The 21,803-nt window shown below is 44.5% G+C and overlaps 1 protein-coding gene across 6 annotated transcripts in view; it reads right to left on the bottom strand.

The window, feature by feature from the left end:
• The window catches only part of LOC118998638 (leucine-rich repeat-containing protein 14B-like), a 91,032-nt gene that overhangs the window by 53,117 nt on the left and 16,112 nt on the right, over positions 1-21,803 (bottom strand). For all 6 annotated transcript variants that reach the window (XM_037062908.1, XM_037062907.1, XM_037062910.1 and 3 more), the window contains exon 2: positions 11,498-11,695. In XM_037062908.1, coding sequence (XP_036918803.1) covers positions 11,498-11,695 — 198 coding nt within the window. The remainder of the gene's footprint in view (positions 1-11,497; positions 11,696-21,803) is intronic.

Here is a 21,803-nt window from a genome sequence, read left to right as displayed (position 1 = left end):
CCCCTCTCAGTGGTCAGTCTGAGTAGCTCTCCTCCATAAAAGTGCACAGCCTCCCTGCCCCCTGTCATTGCCCTCTCTGTGGTCACACTCGCTCTCCTTTCTGCATTCTCCAGCCCTCCTCAGTTCACTCCAGTCCAACTTCAACCTCCTTCCCCCTGAGACTATGCCCACCAGATCCAGGGGGCACCTTTAGCCTATGTTCCTGTGTTGGACCCCATGGCCTGCGGAAAACAGTACTGATTTCAGAAAATAACACGAATTAATAATTGAAAGCAATGCAGAAACACAAATAGAAACTACCTTTCCATTTCAGATGGAAAAAAATAGCTGGGGCAGGGTTTTCCCAGGGTCTTCTGTGGCCCCCAAATAGGAGTCGTACTGTTTAAACAGCAGAGATCGGGGGTCAGGCACAGGAGCTCTCCAGGGCATGTCGAACTCTGCAGCTGCACTGTCCGCTTAGGCATTACCTCGTACATTTTAAAGATCTCTGAGAATGTTCCTTACATCAGTGAGCACACAATTCAAGAAGTAAGTCTGCAACACACCTCCCTGAATGCTATGCACAGGGCCTGGTACCCAAGGAAATGCATGTCTCCAGGTTGCACCACCCCCTCCCTTCCCTGCACATTTCACCCCAGTAAAGAAAGGCATCCCCTGGCCCATGGGGCCCCACCTGAAATATGCCCCCCAGAACACCGAGGGCCCATTCCTGGTGATGCCAATGCCCACCACAGCACAGTATTTGCACCCAGGACATTTTCTTCTGAAGAGCTGATCTGATGTAGAATGAGCAAATGACCATTTACAAGATAGTTACTCGTCTTTGGAATAACCACTAGGTTTTGCTCTGTTAGAAAACACAAATGGAAGCAAGTTGGAGTCTTCGGGGTCTTTTGCCTCATCTCCAGGGGTCCACATCTCTACCAGTTAAATCTGTGACAAGACAAACACTGTTCTCAATATGGATTGGTCTGTCTGCATTAAGTATGGCCATCTCCAGAACTTTTCCACCTCCCCAAACTGCAACTCTACTGATTAAACTGTAACTCCCCATCCCGGTCCCCAGCACCTGGAGACCACCACTCTACCTTCTGCCTCTGTGGGTTTGACTCCTCTAGGGACCTGATATTAATTGGAATCACACGAAATTTGTCTTCTTTTTTGACCAGCTCTCGCTGCCCCATTAGAGTCAATCCTGTGTTATTAGAGAATAACATTAATAATACCAATCTCCTGATTAAATGTCTCTGTGGCTTCTGCTGCCTGATGGGACTAATGCATCAAGAGCCCAACTTCTCTCTGCTGATGTGGAAGGCTCCAGTGTCTTCCCTGGGCTGTGCGTGCCCAGACTGCTTTGTCTTACAGTGCCTTGGAAGTGGAGCTAGAATTTAAAGACATTATTAGGAAGGGATGAGGAATGTAGGATTCTTTGGATGTCCCCCCTCAAAATATCCTAGTCTTTTCAGTTGTTTTGCTCACACCTAATATGACAGCACTTTTTTTTAGTGACTTTTCATGAGTCTTCGCAGAACATTCAAGTTCATTTCCTCAGAAAAAGCTATCTCCTTTATTTCTGCCCTTGTATTTAATTAGTTTTAGTTCCCAATTAAGTAGCGTTTAATCAGCTCTTCTGCTCCTGGCCTCATAGGGTGGAAATTTGGATAATTAATATTAAACTCCCCCCTAAAACTATGTATTATACTTTAAACATTGGTTCACTATATGTTAAAAATTCAACATGTTGTTTCATTATGATTCAGCTCCAATAATTTTCCATGATTTCTTTAACCTATATTATTTAGAAATATATTACTTAATTTCCAAATATGTTAGGAGTTTCTAGTTATATTTTTTATTATTTGATTCTGATTTAATACCATTGTGGTGCAAAAAATTATCTGTATAATTTCCGTCCCTTGAAATTAATCGAAACTTGGCTTTTTAGTGACCTATGGTAAGCGATTGATCTTGAAAAGCATGTCATGTGTCTGGGAAGGGCAGGTGCATTCTGCGTTGTTAAACATGATGTTCTGTACGTGTCAAATTGGTCACTTTGTCCGTAGTGTTTGTTGGTCAGCTGTTTTATATCCCTACTGATTGTTTTGACTAATTGTTCTATCAATCCTGGGAGAGGAGCGTGAAAATCTCCATTTGGTGTTGTCATTGGTTTGGCTTATGTGTTCTGAAGCTCTGTTATTAGGTATCTTGTTGATAAATTGGGCCTTTGATCATTAAGAAATGTCCTGTCCTCGTAGTCTCTGGTGATACTCATGGTCCGAAATCTAACTTGTGGCATAACTTATTCTATTCTTTTACTTTTCACTCTTTGTATGTGTTTATATTTAAAGGGTATTTCTTATAACCAACATTTAGTTGGCATTGCCTGTTTTCCAATCTGGTAATCTCTGCCTTTTACTTGGAATGTTTAGTTCTTTTAACTACATTTAATATAATTATTGATATGGTTGGATTAAATCTATCACTTTGGCATATAATTTCTATCTTCATATCTGCTCTTTGTTCCTTTGTTCTTCCTTTAATCACCTCTTCTATTTTTTGGATTCCATTCATCTCCTTCACTGAATTTTTAGTTATATTCTGTGTTATTTTTAGTGGTTGCTCTCAAGATTACAATACGCATCTGTAATTTATCCCAGTCTATCTTAGATATTTTATTATTTAAAAACAACGTAAGGACCTTACATTTGTATAATTCAATTTACTCCCTCCCACCCTTCGTTCTTGTGTTGTCATATTTTACTTCCATGTTACAGATCCCACAATATTGCTCTAAGCAGTCAGTAATTTTTAAGAGAAATTCACCCTTACTCATATAGTAGTCTTGCTTCTGCTCTTCTTTTCTTACTGTAGATCTGAGCTTCTACCTGGTACCACCTCTTTTCAGCCTAAAGACCCCCTTCCACATTTCTTGCATTGCACCTCTGCTAGTACACTTTTATTTATCTGAAGATGTCATTATACGTTCATGTTTGAAAGATATTTTCACTGGCTATGAAATTTTAGGTTGATGTTTTTCCTTTCAACATTTAAAGATATTTTCTCATTGTCTATTGGGATCCAATGTTTCTTCTGATGAAGAGTCACTCATCATTCTTATTGCTGCCCACTGTATGCAATGTGCCTCGTTTCTGTGAGCTTTATTTTCTCCTTATGACTGGCTCTCAGCAGCTCAATCACAATGTATTGAAGTGTTTTGTTTTGTTTTTGCATTTATCCTCTCCTGCATTTGATAAGCTTCGTGGCTCTAAAGGTTACTGCTTTTTAACAAATACAAAAATTTTCCAACAATGTTTCTTCAAATACTTTTCTCCTGCCCTATTTTCTCACTCCTCCCCATCTGGGAATCCAGTCACTTGTAAGTTTGACTGCTCAATACTCCCACGGGTTATGGAGGCTTTGATAATTTTCTCCGCACTCTTTTTTCTTTCTGTGCTTCCCTTTGCTCAATTTCTTTTGTAATGTCTTCAAATTGATGTATCCTTTCTTGTCCAATCTACATTAATCCCATCTAGTAAGTTTTTTTTTAATTGCTGATATTATATATTAGGATACTAAGATTTCCATTTTGATCTTTTTTTATAGTTTCCAAATCTTTCCTGAAATTCTGCATCTCTCCAATCAATTCATCCATATTTATTTATAGATTATTTATGTTTAGCATAGGTTTTTAAAAGGTCTTTCCCTGATAATGACAAACCTGGGTAGTCTGCGTCTGTTTGTACTGAAATTTTTTCTCTTGTTTATGGGTTGATAATCTGGTGCCTTTGTACATCTTGTAATTTTTTAATTTTATGCCAGAGATTGTGTCTAAAGTAGGTGATTTTTTTAAAAAAACATGCTTTGTCCTCTGTTAGGCAGCTAGCATAAGGGGTTTATCAGTTTAGTGCATTTAAAAATAGGGGTAGATTGGGGTAGGTTGAGGCTTGAAACTCTAGAGGAGCCTTGGAATTCAAGCTACAGGAGTCTAATGAGATACCTCTCTACTTCCCAGCTCAACCCCAGACTCCTTTGGCCACCAGGGATATTTTATAAAATCTGAATTGGGTGGGGTGTGGCTCAGCTTTGTTAATTTCAATTTACCTCTGGTTTCAAATGCTTGATGGTTCACAAGTCTCCACGGACCACTACTGGACTTCGATACTAAGAGGTGCTCAAACTATGATAACTAAAATTTTAAGACTGTGTGACCAAGAGACCATGAGAGTTGGGGATTATGACACTTTGAAACTGTGACTATAAGATTTTTGAGATCTTCTTTTGCTCTCTGTCCCCATTTCTGTTTCCACTTACTCAACAGAATTGCTTGTAAAAAAAATGCTTAGGATTGGTAAAGAGGATTATCCTTCCTTTTTCCAGGCTCTCTTAGATTCTTGTCTGATGAATCAGCCCTGAGGTTTCCAGAGTTCAATTGCTCTTCATCTAAGCAAAACAGTCCTTCTCTGGCAGCTTGCTCCTCCACCCATGCTCCCTGCAAACGCAGTTACTGGCCCCGAGTATGACAGTGTTTTCTGTTCTTTGCTCATTTAGGAAAGCATTGTCTCTTCACAGTTTAGTTCTTTGGGATCTTTGTGTATCCATAGCTCTACGACGGCTTTAAAGGAAAGGGGAATTGTTTTGTTTTATCTTGAGATTTCTTGTTTTGGCAGAGTAAAGGTGTTTCACATACTTTTACGCCCTAACCAGAAATAGGACTCACCAATTCATCAGTAAGAAATGTTTGGCTAATTTCCTTTGTGATTTTCCATTTGACCCTTTATTTATTTATAGGAGTATAATTTTCCAAATGTAAGGGTGTGTTTTTTTGTTGTTGTTATTTCTAGATTTATTTTCTTACAGTCTATAGATATCAATTCTTTGTTATTTGTTGACACTTTATGGCCAATAGTCAACTCTGGTCAATTTTGGTAGATGTACATGTATACTTACTTAAGAAGGTAAGTTCTTGAGATACATGCATAGTCTCTTATTGTAAAATTTGACCAGAATTTTATCAAATTTTGATTAAAGTTGGAAAGTATGCCATGTGCACATAGGAAGGATTTGTATTCTGAAATTACTGGGTTCAGCACTCTGTGAATGCCATTAGCGGAAGAGAGATACGTGTTCAAATGTATACCTTAATTAATAGGTGGTTTGCTTATCCTGCTTGCGTTGGAGAGAGGTGAAATTGCCTACTATAATTATGACTTACTCCCTGTAATTCCCTCAATTTATGCTTCAAACATTTTCATGCTATGCTAAGTATTGACAATTTTTTATGTATTTGTCATTGTGACCAGTACTACTATTGAATGATCCTTTTTAGCCATAACAATGCATTTTGCCTTTTACTATATTTAACTTGTTATGAATATTGCTATATCAGTTATCTTTTGGTTATTAGAATTTTGCTGGTAGCTCTCTTCTGACCAAGATGGAGGCATAGGTAGATACACTCTGCCTCCTTGCACAACCAAAATAAGTACCACAACAAATTAAAAAATAATGCCAGAACTGACACAAAATCAAACTGTATGGAAGTCAAATAACCAAGGAGTTAAAGAAGAAACATTCATCCTGATTGATAGGAGGGGGTGGAGATTGGCAGCCAGGGTGGAGAGGATGGGTAGCAAGGGGGTAGCAAGGAGGTAGCTGGAGGACCAGGCGGGAGAGGTGGCCGTTGGTGGCCCCACATTTGCTTGTGGATAAACCAGGAGGAACAACTTCAGAGCAAGACAGACTGAGCAACCCAGGGCTCCAGTGTGGGAAAAGAAAGCCTAAAACCCTCTGGGTGTAAAAACCGGTGGGGGTTGTGGTGGCAGGATAAACTCCCAGTCTCACGGGGTAGTTCATTGGAGAGATCCACAGAATCCTAGAACATATACAAACCCACCCACCCAGGAATCAACACCAGAAGGGCCCAATTTGCTTGTGGGTAGTGGGGGAAGTGCCTGAAAGCCCACAGAGAGCCCAGCAAGTGGCACTGTTCCCTCTCTAACCCCTCCCCCACATACAGCACCACAGTGCAGCAACGTGGGTTGTCCTGCTCTGGCTAATAGCTAATGCTCTGCCCCTTACAATGTAAGGTACACCAAGACAAAGAAATATGACCCAGATGAATGAACAGATCAAAACTCCAGAAAAACAACTAAGCGATGAAGAGAGCCAACCTATCAGATGCAGAGTTCAAAACACTGGTAATCAGGATGCTCACAGAAATGGTTGAGTATGGTCTCAAAATAGAGGAAAAAGTGGAGGCTATGCAAAGTGAAATAAAGAAAAATGTACAAATATAATCAAAGACACTGAAATAGAGAACAGGAAGACAGTAACCAGAGGGGAGAGGGGAGGAAATTTCAGGGGAAAAGGAGAAGGATTTACAGGAACTAGTATAAAGGACACATGGACAATAACTAAGGGGGGGGGTGGAAATGGGAGGGAGGTGGGGAGCACTGAGGACAGTGGGCTGGGATGGGAGTAAAAGACAGAAAACTACTTGAACAACAATTAAATTTAAAAAAATAAAAAAATAAAAATATACAGGGAACCAACAGCGATGGGAATGAAACCAGGACTCAAATCAACAATTTGGAACAGAAGGAAGAAATAAACATTCAACCAAAACAGAATGAATAAAAAATAATTCAAAAAAATGAGGAGAGGCTTAGGAACCTCAGAGACAACTTTAAACACTCCCATATCCCAACCAAAACAGAATGAAGAAAAAATAATTCAAAAAAATGAGGAGAGGCTTAGGAACCTCAGGGACAACTTTAAATACTCCCAATCTGAATAAAGAACAAGAAATTGAAAACTTACTTGAAAAAATAATGTAGGAGAACTTCCCCAATCTGTCAAAGAAAACAGACTTCCAGGAAGTCCAGGAAGCCCAGAGATTCCCAAAGAAGTTGGACCCAAGGAAGCACACACCAAGGCACATCATAATTACATTACCCAAGATTAAAGATAAGGAGAGAATCGTAAAAGCAGTAAAAGAAAAGGAGACAGTTACCTGCAAAAGAGTTCCCATAAGACTATCAGCTGATTTCTCAAAAGGAACCTTGCAGGCAAGAAGGGGCTGGAAAGAAGTATTCCAAGTCAGAAAGGCAAGGACCTACATCCAAGATTGCTCTATCCAGCAAAACTATCATTTAGAATGGGAGGGCAGATAAAGTGCTTCCCAGATAAGGTCAAGTAAAGGAGATCATCATCACCAAGGCCTTATTATATGAAATGTTAAATGCACTTATTTAAGAAAAAGAAGATGATCAAAAATATGAACAGTAAAATGATAATAAACTCACAACTATCAACAACTGAACCTTACAAAAAAATTAATTAAGCAAACAACTAGAACAGGAAGAGAGTCACAGAAATGGAGATCACATGGAGGATTATCAGAGGGGAAGTGGAGGGAGGAGATTGGGGGAAAAGGTACAGGAAATAAGAAGCATAAATGGCAGGTACAAAATAGCCAGGGGGAGGTTAATAATAGTATAGGAAATGGAGAAGTCAAAGAAAGTACATGTACTACCCATGGACATGAACTAAGTGGGGAATATGCTGGTGGGGGTGTTGCAGTGAAGAGGCAAATAAAGCAGAGGTAAAAGGTGGGACAATTGTAATAGCGTAATCAATAAAATATACTTAAAAATAAAACACAAATAGAGAATAAGCCCACTTCCAGCCAAGATGGAGGCATAGGTGGAAACACTGAACCTCCTCGCACAACCAAATTTATGAACAACAAACATTTAAAAACCAGAATGCAACCAAAACAGAGAGAAAATTAAGCTGTACTGAAGTCTGACAACAACGAACCATTCATCCAGACTGGTAAGAAGGGCGGAGTCAGTGGCGAATGGAGCTGGGTCGCACAGTAAAAAGTGGCCGGACCGACCCAGGCGAGCAGGCGGAGATTGACAGATCCCAGGTGTGGGGTTGCAACAGGTGGACCCAGTGAGGGTGCAAGGCAGCTGGCTGACCGTGGTCACACATTCACGTGCAGATAAACCAGGCAAAGGAGTGAGCATTGGTTGTGCAGCATTTCCCTGCACAACCCAGGGCCCCAGTGCGGGGAAATAAAGCCTAAAAGCACCGACTGAAAAAACTTTCGGGGGTCGAGGTGCCAGCCGGGAGAGTCTCCCAGGCTCACAGAGTTTGTTGGAGAGACCCACAGGGTCCTGCAGGGTGCACAAGCCCACATATCTGGGAACTAGCACCAGAAGGGCCCAATTGCTTGTGGAAAGCAGCAGAGGGGACCGAAATCTGAGAGAGAGCAGAACAAATGTCACTGCCCCTCTCTGACCCTACCCCCACATACAGCATCACAACCCAGCCACTGGGTTGCCCTGCCCTGGTGAACACCTAAGGCTCCACACCTCATACATAACAAGCATGAACAGACCAAAACATTATGGTTCAAGAACAGCTCAAAGCCCCAGAGCCAATACTTCTAAGTGATCAAGAGATAGCCAACCTGTCTGATGCACAGTTCAAAACACTGGTGATCAGGATGCTTACAGAACTGGTTGGTTTTAGTCACAAATTAGATGAAAAAATGAAGGCTTCACTAAGTGAAATGAAGCAAAATGCACATGAAACAATAGTGATGGGAAGGAAACTGGGACTCAAATCAATGGAGTGGACCAGAAGGAAGAAAAAAACGACCAAACAGAAAACAGTGGAGGAATGGCTTAGGAAAATGAGGAAGAAGTGAGGAGAGGCTTAGGAACCTCCAGGATATCTTTAAACATTCCAACATCCAAATTATAGGGGTACCAGAAGGGGAAGAGGAACAAGTGGAAAACTTATTTGAACAAATAATGAAAGAGAACTTCCCCAATCTGACAAAGGCAATAGACTTCCAGGAAGTCCAGGAAGCTCAGAGTGTCCCAAAGAAGTTGGACCCAAGAAGGTACACACCAAGGCACATCATCATTACATTAGCCAAGACTAAAATGAAGGAGAAAATCCTAGAAGCAGCAAGAGATAAGGGGACAGTTACATACAAAGGAGCTCCCATCAGACTGTCAGCTGATTTCTCGAAAGAAACCTTATAGGCAAGAAGGGGCTGGAAAGAAGTATTCCAAGTCATGAAAGCCAAAGACCTACATCCAAGATTGTTCTAACCAGCAGAGCTTTCATTTAGAATGGAAGGGCAGATAAAGTGCTTCTCAGATAAGGTCAAGTTCAAGGAGTTCATCATCACCAAGCCCTTATTATATGAAATGTTAAAGGGACTTATCTAAGAAAAAGAAGATAAAAAATATGAACAGTGAAAGGACAGCAAATTCACAGTTATTAACAACCACACCTAAAACAAAAGCAAACCAAGAGGACAGCTAGATCAGGAGCAGAACCATAGAAATGAAGAACACATGGAGGGTTAGCAACAGGGGAGTGGCAGGGGGAGGAGATACAGAGACTAAGTAGCATAGATGGTAGGTAGAAAATAGACAGGGGGCAGGACAAGAATAGTATGGGAAATACAGAATGTAAAGAACTTGTGACACATGGACATAAACTAAAGGGGGGCAATGTGGGTGGGAGGGGGTGTGCAGGGTCGGGGGAATGAAGGGGGAAATGGGACAACTGTAATGGCATAATCAATAAAACATATTTTAAAAAATAGATAAAACAGAAATAAACAAAATCTAAAAAAATAGAATTTTGCTGGTGTACAATTTTAATAACTTTATTTTTAACCTATTATGTAAGTTGTGCCTTTTATTTTCCACATCTTTGTTGTATTTACTACCTTCTTTTTCTGACTTCTACTTGATTTCATTTTTTTATTCTAATCTCTTCCTCCTACTTTTCCCCTTAGTAGAAACATTCTATATTTATATATTTCTGATAACTCTTTTTTAAATGTTTCCAGACATTTTCTGATCCAAACTGTGATGAAACAAAATTACAAGTACGTCAATGAGTGATTTTAAGCATTTCTTCTATCTAGAGAGGAATGACAGATGGTGGTCATTGAAATATTAGCCTAATACAACATATCTTAAATTTAATGTCACTAATAATGATTTCCAAGCCATATACTTTGACAAATGTGGGTAAAGGAATAAAAACTGAATTAAATTTATATTAACTAAAATATGTTTATATTCACAGTTGTTAGAATAAGTTCATTTTCTATGTCATAAAGATGATCAAATTTTATGTTCTATATTAAAAAGTAAAAAGCAATAGCAACAGAAATATGAAATAGTAAGGTTGTCTTTAAATTTCATTTTGTGCTTATTAAATGCTTGTAAATATGCATCCTTATTAAAGGGTAATATTCATATGGCTTTTTCAGAAAATAGGTGGTTCTGTAAGCAAGAAGAGAATATATGGTTGAAATGAAAGGGAAAAGACACTTAGGAGAAAAAAGGCAAAACATTAGGTCAGAATAACTTTTCAAGACATGACTTTGATAGGGGACAGGTGTTTTCAGACCTGACGTCAAGCAGATTGGTTCTCTGTGCTGAGAGGCACCTTTCCCGCTCCTTCTCTATGTCAATGTGCACGAGGTTCGAACCACCAAGGAAACATCCTCCGAGCAGACTACTTCAAACAAAGGGTCCAATCCAGGTTACCCCTGGTTATTTCTCTGCCATGGTCCTTCTTCTAACTAAAAGATATTCAAACAGTTTAATACATTGAAGTAGCCCAAAGGTAATTTTTTAAAGCCCTAATTCAATACAAAATAAATAAAATGTCTTTTTAAGATTCAGCCATAATCTTTCCAGCAGCTCACAATAATATACCCACTACTTGGCTGTCATTAGTTTTAGCACTGCCTCAAAAAAAACCTACAATAAAAACATCCCCAGAAATAAACTGAACACATGAGAAATGTATTAAGCAGATTTTCTTTGTATGTATTGGAATTGGTCCAGTAAGCTGGCCCTGAGATGATTACTCAAGAGTGAGATTTCCTTCCTTCATTAAAAGGCTGTAGTGAAAGTTTGCTGGGGGGAACCAGAGTGCATGTCTGCAGGCAGAGTGGTCTCTACACCCCCTGGCAGACCTGAGAAGCCTGGTTTCTGGAATACACAGTCTTATTTCACCCATCATTTGGGACGAGAAAAAGGAGGAGCCAGAAGCTAGAAAGAGGGAGACAAGCCAGTCCTGATGGATCCATCAGACAGAGAGGAATGGGAAGTTTTCTCTGTTTATGTGTTTAAACTCTATGAGAACACGGGTGGGATTACAATACAGTTTTATTTTTTCATTATCTCACAGCTTTCTTATAGAAAGAAAACAACAAATGTTTACTTGAATTATGTTGGTTTTTATTACTGGTTTAATTTCAAATGTTCTCCCTGGCCTCTGATGGCCTATTTCCCTGGTTCTAAAATTCCACTTCCTCAGCTTAAACACTGAATATTTTCCAGGTACCAGGTATCTTTGCCTGTCTCTTCCCCTAGATAAAGAACAGTTAAGGTGTTCCCTGCAGGGAAGTCCTCAAATAGGCTGTCCCCTGAGGATGGGTACTCACACAGGCTTCCTGCTGCAGGTGCTGCAGGGCCCTCTTGGCTGGGATGAGGAAGTCAGTGAGGCAGCGCAGCCCATCCCCTCCGTGGAGCCTCTCAGCCACGCTGAACACCTGCCAGAGCACGGTGGCCGCCGTGGCCTCAAATGGTGGGTAGAGGGCAGAGAGGGTGTTCTGGATGTAGGTGTCAAGGGATCCCAGATCCTGAAATGGAAGAGAGCATCCGGAAGGTTAAGACACCAATAAAGACACATATGTGTGTACTTTCTCAGGCTGGCACCTAAGGGTCCCAAATTATATTTGTGAAAGAGGAAGGGTACACATGAATCCTCAGCATACGGGGAAGTTCCAGTTGGGGAGTACCTGCTGTCCTTCACACTGTCACACAGCAGCAGCACACCGAGGCTGCATCAGGGACACTGGGGACCTCTGCCTGCTAGGGCAATCCTCAGCACCACTTTGGAAGTGAGGGTTGTCACTCTTATCACATGTTTAGATTTGGCAGAAGTTCCAACCCATCAAATTCTGAAATGCACACCTTCAATGCTACATTTTAGGGTCTTCCAGGGAACATGTGAAATTTCTCAGGGTGCCTTCCCCCTCCCCTGGCTCCCCCTCCTTGGCATTCCTGGGTGTGCCCATGGAATGGGGGGGGGGCTGTGGGGAGAAGAGAGTTGGTCCAACGCCATTGAATGCTCAGAAATAAGTTCATCCACAGCAAATGCACTTTAATTGTATTGATGTTTTAAAATTTAAATAGAAACCATTATAGAAAGTCACAGAATTGTGCTCTTTCAGTCATTTTGAAAACAGTGCCACTGGTATTTGATCTCCCTTAACATGTTTGGTGCAACATGCTTTTGTATAAAGATGGAATGCTTTTATTTTTTTAAGAAACGGTTTAATGCTATTTTTAGATATACCATTTCCTGAGGAAATGCCACAATGTTCATTTGTTTGGAAAATAAGCGAAAGGCTACAAATAACGGTTAAAAGCCAAAGAGGTTAAATTGCCAAGTAGATTTTTAAAGGGACAAATGCTACATCTAAGACTCCTCTGACCAGCTAATCACAGAGATAATTTCCTAAGAAAGCTGACCACACAGCAGTGAAATCTCTGGGCCTGAGGAAGACAGGACTCAGAGGGAGGCTGTCTGCACTCTCTGAGGGGCCAGGCCAAACAGAGACCCGGCAGGTGTGTGCTGCAGTGTCAAGTTCAGCTTCCAGAAAGCACGTGATTCAAGGCAGACCTGAGCCAGCATGGAGGCGCCCGTGCTGACACCCTCTGGAGCATCCGTGCCCCACATGAGTCTTGCCTCGCCTGGTCCTCCCTTGTCAATGTGAATTATCTAAATACTGCTTTTGTCCAGAAAATGCCAATGTGGTGTGATTTCCAAAAACTCAAATCGCACCCGAGTTGGAAGCAGACATCCAGTCCATGAGAATAAATGGAGCTAGTTCCAACACCCTCCAGGAGCCGCGCAGCTCCTTACAGAAGTCTGAAGCAAAGGCTCCTGGGATGAAAGATAACAGTTAGGAAGTAAGTGCAACGTGGTTCTAGGGGACATGTCTTTAATGACCTATGTTGGAGGAACTGAAATGCAAATTTCAGACCCTCTCAGAGAGAGAGGTCTTTCTGTTGCTCAGATGACCTAATCCAGGCCCATTCCTCCTCCTGACCCTCGGGGAAGGTCCTGACTTCCCATGTCCAGCTGATGGGTGGGTCTCCTGGCCTCCACCTCACCGGTTCACCTTCTGAAAACTGCCCAACATGGAAGGAGAGGAATCGACGCTCGCTGAGATCCTAGAGACAACCCTGGTCACTCGCAGGGCAGCCAGAGCCTCCCTGGCTCCTTCTTTGTCGTTTGAATTCACTTGTGATTGAGTTAGGCCCCCGCACTTGGCCTGAGGGGTGCTCCTCCACTGGTTCCAACTCCCTGTGTAGACATCCCCACTCAGAGCCTGGTTCTGGCAAGAGCCACCCAAGGGAAGTTGTCTGCCGGCCAAGAGGCCATTTCCCCAGTCAGGTAAGTTGAGGAAGCCTTGGGTAAGCCAAAGTGAAACAATCTCTCCACTTTCTTTTTTAAAATTTTTTAAAAATTCAATTACAGTTATCATACAATATTATATTAGTTTCAGGTGTACAATAGTGGATACACATTTATATTACCTATGAAATAACTGATCACTCAATAAATCCAGTACCCATCTGACACCAACATAGTTAATATAATATTATTGATATATTCCCTATCCTGTACTTTACATCTCTGTGACTGTTTTTTTAATCCTTATCTGAATACAAGTTTGTTGATTTTAGAGAGGCAGAGAGATCAATGTGAGAGAGAAGCATCAATCAGTTGCCTCCTGTATGCACCCCAACCAGGAATTGAACCTGCAACCTACGAATGTGCCCTGACCAGGAATCAAACCTCAAATCTTTTTTCAGTGTACGGGACAATGCTCTAACCAACTGAGCAACCTGGTCAGGGCCTATTACTGTTTTTATAATCGGTAATTTGTGCTTCTTAATCCCTTCACCTTTTTCACCTGTTCCCCCAAATCCCCTCCCACCTGGTGACCATCAGAATGTTCTCTGCATCTGTAAGTTTGTTTCTATTTTGCTTGTTGTTGATTTTGTTTATTAGGTCCCACATATAATTGAGATCACATGATATCTGTCTTACTTATTTTATAGCATAATACCCTCTAGGTCCATCTAAATTGTTACAAATAGCAAGATTTCATTCTTTTTATGGCTGAGTAATATTCCATTGTGTATATGAACCGCATTTTCTTCATCTAACTGTCTACTGATGGGCACTTTGGTTGCTTCCATATTTTGACTGTGTAACTATGCTGCAATGAACACAGGGGTGCATACATCTTTTCAAATTAATGTTTTGGGTTTCTTCAGATATATATCCAGAAGTGGAATTGCTGGATCATGTTCTATTTTCAGGTTTTTAAGGACTCTCCATATTGTTTTCTATGGTGGCTACGTCAACTTACAATCCCGCCAACAGTGCACAAGGGTTCCCATTTCTCCACATCCTTGGCAGTGCTTGTTGTTTCTTGATTTCTTGATGATAGCCATTCTGACAGGTGCGAGGGGACAACATGGTCTTCTCCAGCCTCAGATGCTAAGGTGCCCTAACTGAAAAGAGAGGGCCATGACCGAACTTCCTGACTACCACCCACCTCACTGGGTGCTTCACGATGAAGGAGAGAGAGAGACACCAGATTGTGCTTGAGACCACTGCTGCAGGAGCTCCCCAGTCATTTCATGGATGGTGATTGTTCTTGGTCTTAGGAAGAGAGGTTCTAATAAACAAGCCAGGTTTGTGACTGGCCAGGCTAGGGCTACCCCAGGCTGCAGCACTGTGTGCCTGTGCCCAGCACAGGACGGCCATTCCCACTTGGCACAACTCTAACAGCTTAGCTTGTGGGGACACATGAGTTACAGACGGGGGAGGGAAACAACAGAGACACAGGAGAGGCAGAAACTCTTCAATTACACCAAAATCCTGTTAGCTTGAGTATACTCCAGGCAGCTTAAGAAAACAGGGCAACATACAGTGTATTTTAGAGTGATTTCCACAATAAGTGCTTAAAAAGAGAACATTGTTTTGGTATCTTTAGCATCAAGTTCAGTCATCTGGAATATGTACTCTGTAAAGCATTTTCTTCCCTCATGTTTGCCGGGCCAAGTGTATGTGTGCATGTGCACACACACTGTGGTGTGCAAAGGCTGGTGAGTGTGTGAGGGTGAGTGGGTGTCAGTGTGTGTAGGAGGGCTGGTGTGTGGGGGACAATGAGTGTTTGCAAAGGCCAGTGTGTTTATGTGTGTGAGAGCCTGCTTGTATGGGAAGGCCAAGTGTGTGTTCAAAGACTGGGAGTGCTGAGGGCCAGTGTTTGTGCACAAGGGTTTCTACAGATGTGTGTGTGCATGGGGAGAGAAGTGGTGAGCCAAGAGGAATACATGTTGACAAATTCTTAAAATTGTTTCTAGGCCTTTGGGTGCAGAGGACATGACAGTGGTAGACGGAGGGTTGGGGTGAATATTGTGTGAGCACTTCTAACCATTTCAGCCTGGCCTCTGAGGTAAGTCATCTGTGCACCAAACCTCACACACCATCAAAACATCCAAAAATAAGAGGAGAGGAGACGAATGTTGGTGACTTTGTTAAAAGTAAACCACTCATTTCTTTTCCTTATATATCTCAGGATTTCCGTTTCATCCAAACCCACACACATGGACCTGGGCTGACTCCAAAATGCAGAACCTTGCCTATTCTCTTGATCATAAATCTGACTGTGGCTTCCAATGGGATTATGTGCCACACGCGTTAGTGGAATGGCAGGCACAATACTTGCATAAAAGCTTTTAATCACCATCTTGCTGGACTGTGAACTCGGTGTGCTGTTATCTTGCTGACCACAGGACTGTCTTTGCATTTTTACAACCAAAAATCAAGGTCTGCAAAGCCATTTTAAAGCTTCCCTCTTCAACAAAGGATTTTCCCTATTAACTTTAGGTAAAATTTTATTGAAATGAGGATGATTTTTTAAGTTGAGATCTTTGTTTCTCATCATATCCCTGCTCCCCGGGGAATAAGCTTTTCCTGGCACCGGGCCCTCAAAAGATGACCATCTTGATGTGACACTCTGGGTCTCACATAGGCCAGAGATGGGAAGATAGAGGCTGGGGGTCAGGGGGTCTATTTCAGGAGCCCCTGAAATAGGAGAACCCTCTCCAGTGCCTGGTGGGCTGAAGGGACGTGGCTGAGGCTACCCCAGCAAGAAATGTCTATCAATGCTTGAGTTTTAATTTAAGCACAACATCCCCACAGGCAAGTGAAGGTGCAAGTCCAGGGTGCAGCCCAGGGCTTTGGGAGTGGCTGTCCACAGGCTGGGCCCCTTACCTGCTAAGAAGGCCCACAGTGGCTTACTGAGGGGGTCACTCTGCCCCCCCAAGATAACCGATTGCTAAATAGCAAGGTCCCCACACAAACGGGGGGCTCCCAGACCCTGTTCCTACCCTCTCAGCATAGCCACCTTGGGGACATCTTCCCTGTGGCCACCCCACAACCAAAGGAACCTGCTACCCAATCTCATGGGTGATTCCTTGATGTTTGTGTCCCTTTGCCCAAAGATAGTGGGGGGTGTGTAGGACAGGCCACAGGACACTCAGGACAAGGTCTTGGGTGGGGAGAGGAGAGGACTGAGAAGCAGTGCTGGTGAAAGTCGGCACAGTCCTCTCCACACCCAAGGCTAGGGGGGCTGCTCTGGGACCCAGTCACATTGTTTCATTCTGAAAATTCAGTGGGCTGACATCGGGGTACAAAGAGCAGACAGAATATGGGGCTGAGGGTGACAGAATGTGGCCTGGGGGCATCACCCTGGAGGCAGGCGTGGCTGGGTGGACAAGGGCGGGGGTGGTAGTCACAAGGGCCCCTCGTCTGGTCTGGGAGCTTGGGTCTCCTGCAGCCCCAGCACCAGCCCCAGTGATTAGAGGCTGCATCCCAGGGTGGAGCCATCTTGAGTGGGGAGTGTGGTGGTGTCTGTCACCCAGGCACTTCCAGGCACTTCCACCCCAGAAGGTAGAACAGCCTTTTAACTCACCGCTGGGCCTTTGCCTCTAGCCAGAATTTAAAAACAAAAACCAGGATGTACACTGGAGTGTCCTGCAACGCCCCCAAGCAGGGCCTGGGTCAAGAGGGGCCCTGCTCTGCCCCACTTTCCATCAATAGCTGCTTTCTCAACTATGCGGGTGAGGGAGCTGCGTGTGAAACCCACACTCCCCAGAGGCTTGCTCTGGGCAGCCAACCTGGTTAGAGCCGCTCAGGTGCTATTAACAGGGGCCTCCTCCCTGAAAGGGCCCAGTGACGGCACCCAGCATCCCGCCACCCAGGGTCCCGCCCAGGCTGCCGATGGCCATCGCTGGTTTCCTGTGTGCACAGACCCAGGAACCAGCTTCGAATCCAAGAACCCTGTCTAAAAAGCCTGGTCCCCTCACCTGGGCTGGTGTGTCAGCCTGTCTACCTACACCGTGTCCACCTACATCCAACCTGTCTGTGCCCAGTCTATTTGCGTCAGGCCTGTCTACACCAGTCTGTCTACACCTGACCTACCTGTACCTGCCCTGTTTTCCACTCACAGGCTGCTGTGTCCTTGGGATTCCTGACCCTCACAGCTGGGGAGGCTGAGATGTTCCTAAGAGGTGAAGATTCTTTTGGCCCAAAGCTGGCGCCCAGACGGAAAGTGAAGGAAGAAAAAGTGGCGGGGCCTCTTTAGGTCTGCACCCTACACCCTTGGTAGAGCTTGGAGATTAACACAAGCAATGCACACCCCTAATTCTGCTGATGCAGATTTGGAAATCCTCAGGCCCTGGTGAGAAGCTTCACCTGACAAGTATTTTTCCCAACCTGTTTTCTACTTAAATTGGCACAAGAAGCCTAGCAGAGACGTGAGATACCAGCGCCTGGGGGCGGGGGGCGCCTCTGGGGAATCCTCTATCAATGAGACCTTCTCTCTCCTGATTCCACAGCCTCCTTTTAAACCTCTCAGTTATAACTGAGCCTGGGATGGCGATGGCTGCTGAAAGAGCCCTGCATGACCCCCTCCTACCCCAATGCTTGTACTTCCCACAGCCCCAAAACACATACACCTAGTTCATCTAGGTCTGACGTCCCCACCTGGAGCACTCAACCAGGATCTGCAGGTGGCCCAGGTGAGCCACTAAGCCTTGTGGTGATGTCTCATGTTGGTGACAACACCACCATGATCTGGCCAGATCCCCTCTTCCCACACCAGAGCACAGCTGGCAGCTTAAAGCCTCAGGAGGCTCCATGGTTGGTCCAGTTCCCTTCTTCTGAGGCCCTGCCCAGGGTGACCTGGCTCTCTACTAACTCACAGTATAAGGGGCAGAGGACTCTGAAGAACTGACCATGGACCAGATAATGAGGCCAGACCAGGGCAGGTGGGCAGGTGGGCAGGTGGGCAGGTGGGCGTGTGGAGCACGGACTGAGCAGATCCAGGCAGCTTCCCATAGACAAAGGACACAGGTGTGAGCAAGGTCTCACTGGGTGGGCAGATGAGGAAGGAGCCCTCCAGGGGTTCCTTCTCCTTTTCTGCAGGCTGCCCACCTATCCCCAGAGATGTCCAGGAGCTGTCCTGGCTCTCTGGATGAACCTGCCATAGAGGAGAGAATGAGGTCAGGTCTAAATGGGGGTGAGCAACCCAGAGCAGAGAGCCCAGAAGGCCAGGCAGGGTGTCTATGGGGTCAGGTTCCCAGGAAGAAGCTAAGGTCCCTAGAGAGTCAACAGTGAGGGAGTGCTGTCCACTGGTCCCCAGGGCTGACCATGGGCACTTATGGACTCCCCATCAGGGCTGGTGCCCTCCTCCATCACTGAGAGGCAGGTGAGGGCTAGAGCTGGCTTTGTAGCCACCAAGCACTGAATGAGCCCATTACCTTGAGCTCGTGCAGCCCAAGAGACATTGGTCTGCAACAGCACATCCCAGTGGGCAGGACTCAGAAAGCTGAACATTCCAGCCTGTTGGTGGGGATAGAGCCTTGTGCAGTACACCTGGGTCTCCCTGCATGGATGTGTGCACACACACGCACACATAAATGCATGTGCAAACACATGAGAACTGTGCCCTGTACCTTCTTCCCCTGCACACATGCATATAGACATGCATGCACACACAGACAGTTTCTGGAATGTGTGCACACCCCCACACACAGGCACACACATTACACACACTCAGAAGTGCAGAGAAACTCCCCCAAATCCTGTCTGTGCATCCCTGGACCCAACCTCTCATTTCTACAGCCTCGCTTCTCACCTCGGTCTGTTCTCAGCCCCTGTTTGGCAGCAGCAGGAGCGTCAGGAGTTCTGTAAGTTTGGAGCTTACAGACCAGTCATGAGAGAAAAACTAATTTAAAACTTATTTGTAAAGCTTCATTACCCTGGACTAAATACTGCTTGCAGAATTTTATTTCAAATTGAAAATAAAATATTGAAATAAAACAAGTATGCAAGTATTTAAACACAACACCATGTATTTAGGTCTAAGGTTTTTTTTTTAATCTCAAGAATAAAATTTCAATCTAAGGACTGGGATTTGCACCTGAATAAGACAGGGAGCTGGACGTGGAACTGCCTGTTTCCCTTCAGTAACTGAAAACAATGAAGAGGGAACAGCGGCAGGCCATTCCCAGTTTTTTCACACTCAAACAAGGACCCTTACATTTACAGCAGCTGAAAGGCAAAAGCTAAGGAAGCCCCTCTTGAGGCTACAGCTGCCCATTACACCCCCTTTTCTCTCTTCCTAATACTTTCAGGCTAGGGTCCTGTATGAGTACCTGCCACCCAAGACCTCCCGCCTGAACGGGACCTTCAATGCAGTTTGTCAGTGAGTGATGGTGATGTTGCTAAGGTTGCCAGCTTGCTTAGCAAACATGAAGATCTCTAAACACCTTGAGGGTTTCCAGATGCATAAATAATTCTCAAAAAGGCAGTTGCTTCCAGGAAAATTCTGGCTACGCTGAGCAGGTGTCGCCTCCATCTGGACCTGCCTCTCCAGCTAAGCCTCCACCTGCCCCACTGGTGACCCCAGCTGCCACTTGGAACCCTTCCTGGGCAAAGGCAGCAGCATCTGCTGCCTGTGGGCTGGGTCTTCTCACCCTGGCCAGGGCTCCCCGAGCATGACACACGGGTGATTGTAGCTCACCTCATACCTTCCACAAACAAGCTCGGCCTTCCTAAGCCAGGTAAGCGCTTCCTTCTCAAGTTCCAAATTGCTCACTGGGCACTTGGCTGTCATCTTGTTGTATGTTTCCCAAACCAGGCTCTGCTTTTAGGAGTCAAGTTAGAGCAGGAAGTGTCTATAGGATCTCTTGTCTACAAGAGAGAGGTAGGGAAATGTTTGCCCAAATGTTTACCACAAGGAAGTCCTGTCTCTGAAAGAGCGTCACTGCATGGACAAGACTCCTCTGAGGGACAGGAAATGCTGGATTCCACTGAGATACTGATCTGGCACGAGGCAGAGCAAACACCCTGGTGGGCCATGCTGTTCGCAGAACCCCTGCCCACTGGCATCAGCATGGCCATGTGACAAAGAAATGCAGTGGCCATGGCAAAGGCCAGCTCCAGAAGCAGCTCTTTGAGCCAGCACACAGGTCACCATCTGTCAGGCAACACCCCAGAGAGGGGCCATTTCATGAACCTGGATCCCAGGGCAAGACATAATGGCCATGCAGCATGAGCAGGTCCTCTGTGCTGGTCACTAAGACTCGAGGTCACTGGTGACTGCAGCATACCCTGCCCACCCTGACTGATGCTCCCCAGGGCCTGGGACATGGATCCAGGGGACAGCTGAGCTTGGGCCTTTGCCCACCAGGGCAGCCCCAGCACACACCTTGGCATGGACTACCACCTCTACTGATGGCCCCCCAGACAGGTGTCCCGTGGTGCACCTGGGAGGACAGAGCTGTCTGCAAACACGTCGGTGCATCCTGAGCTGGAGCTGGTTCTCAGAGGCTTCCTGGATAGACCAAGCCCTATAAGGCAGCTTGAGGAGCAGGAGCTTGGGGCTCTGCTCCCCCATAGTTGGCATGGTGGCTTCAGGGTGAAAGGCCCATTTGGCATTTCTCAATCTTGTCTGCATTTCCAGGAGGCTGGGGCTGTTGCAGAAGCATCTCAGCCCTGAGTTTCATCATCTGCAGATTTTGCTTTTCCATGGTGCCAACACTTCACAGCTTTCAGGGCCAATTTGGGAGAATGTCAAAGCAAAGAAACCATTTCAGGGGTCATTCTTCAGGGCTGAACCTTGTGTAACAGGCCCAGGAGGAAAATCCAGAAAATAATGTCTTCGAATATAAGCTTGAAATGTCTTTTCTGAATTTATACACAACTTACAAAATAGGAAACACACAATTGCCTGACTTCAGAGATTTAAAGCTGGTGTGAGATTACATTGGATTATGGGATGCTGAGGATCACTGACAATGAAAATCTGTTAACAGTGCTAAATACCCAGCCCAGCCACTGTCTCCTCTGGCGTGTTAGAACTGCTGCCCATTGCAATTTTGTGCCAAGAACCCTGCTGGGAGGGCCGCCAGACGGGCTTCTCTCAAGTCTATGAGCAGAATGAGGCTCCACTGCTACTTTCTTTTCTTTGCTCCCTCCTCAGATGCTCAGATCCACCTGGAGCAGAGACTTTACAGGTGGCTTATGTGCCAATTTCTTTTTAAATGTATCTCCCCTTCTTCCTGCTATCCCAGCTGCCCAGACTAAACTTCCTG

Source organism: Sturnira hondurensis, unplaced genomic scaffold (genome assembly GCF_014824575.4).
Source record: "Sturnira hondurensis isolate 20B ecotype Veracruz unplaced genomic scaffold, ASM1482457v3 Scaffold0014384, whole genome shotgun sequence".
Lineage (NCBI taxonomy): Eukaryota > Metazoa > Chordata > Mammalia > Chiroptera > Phyllostomidae > Sturnira > Sturnira hondurensis.
Note: the sequence above shows the minus strand (reverse complement) of the source record. Positions and strands in the feature narration are given on the sequence as shown.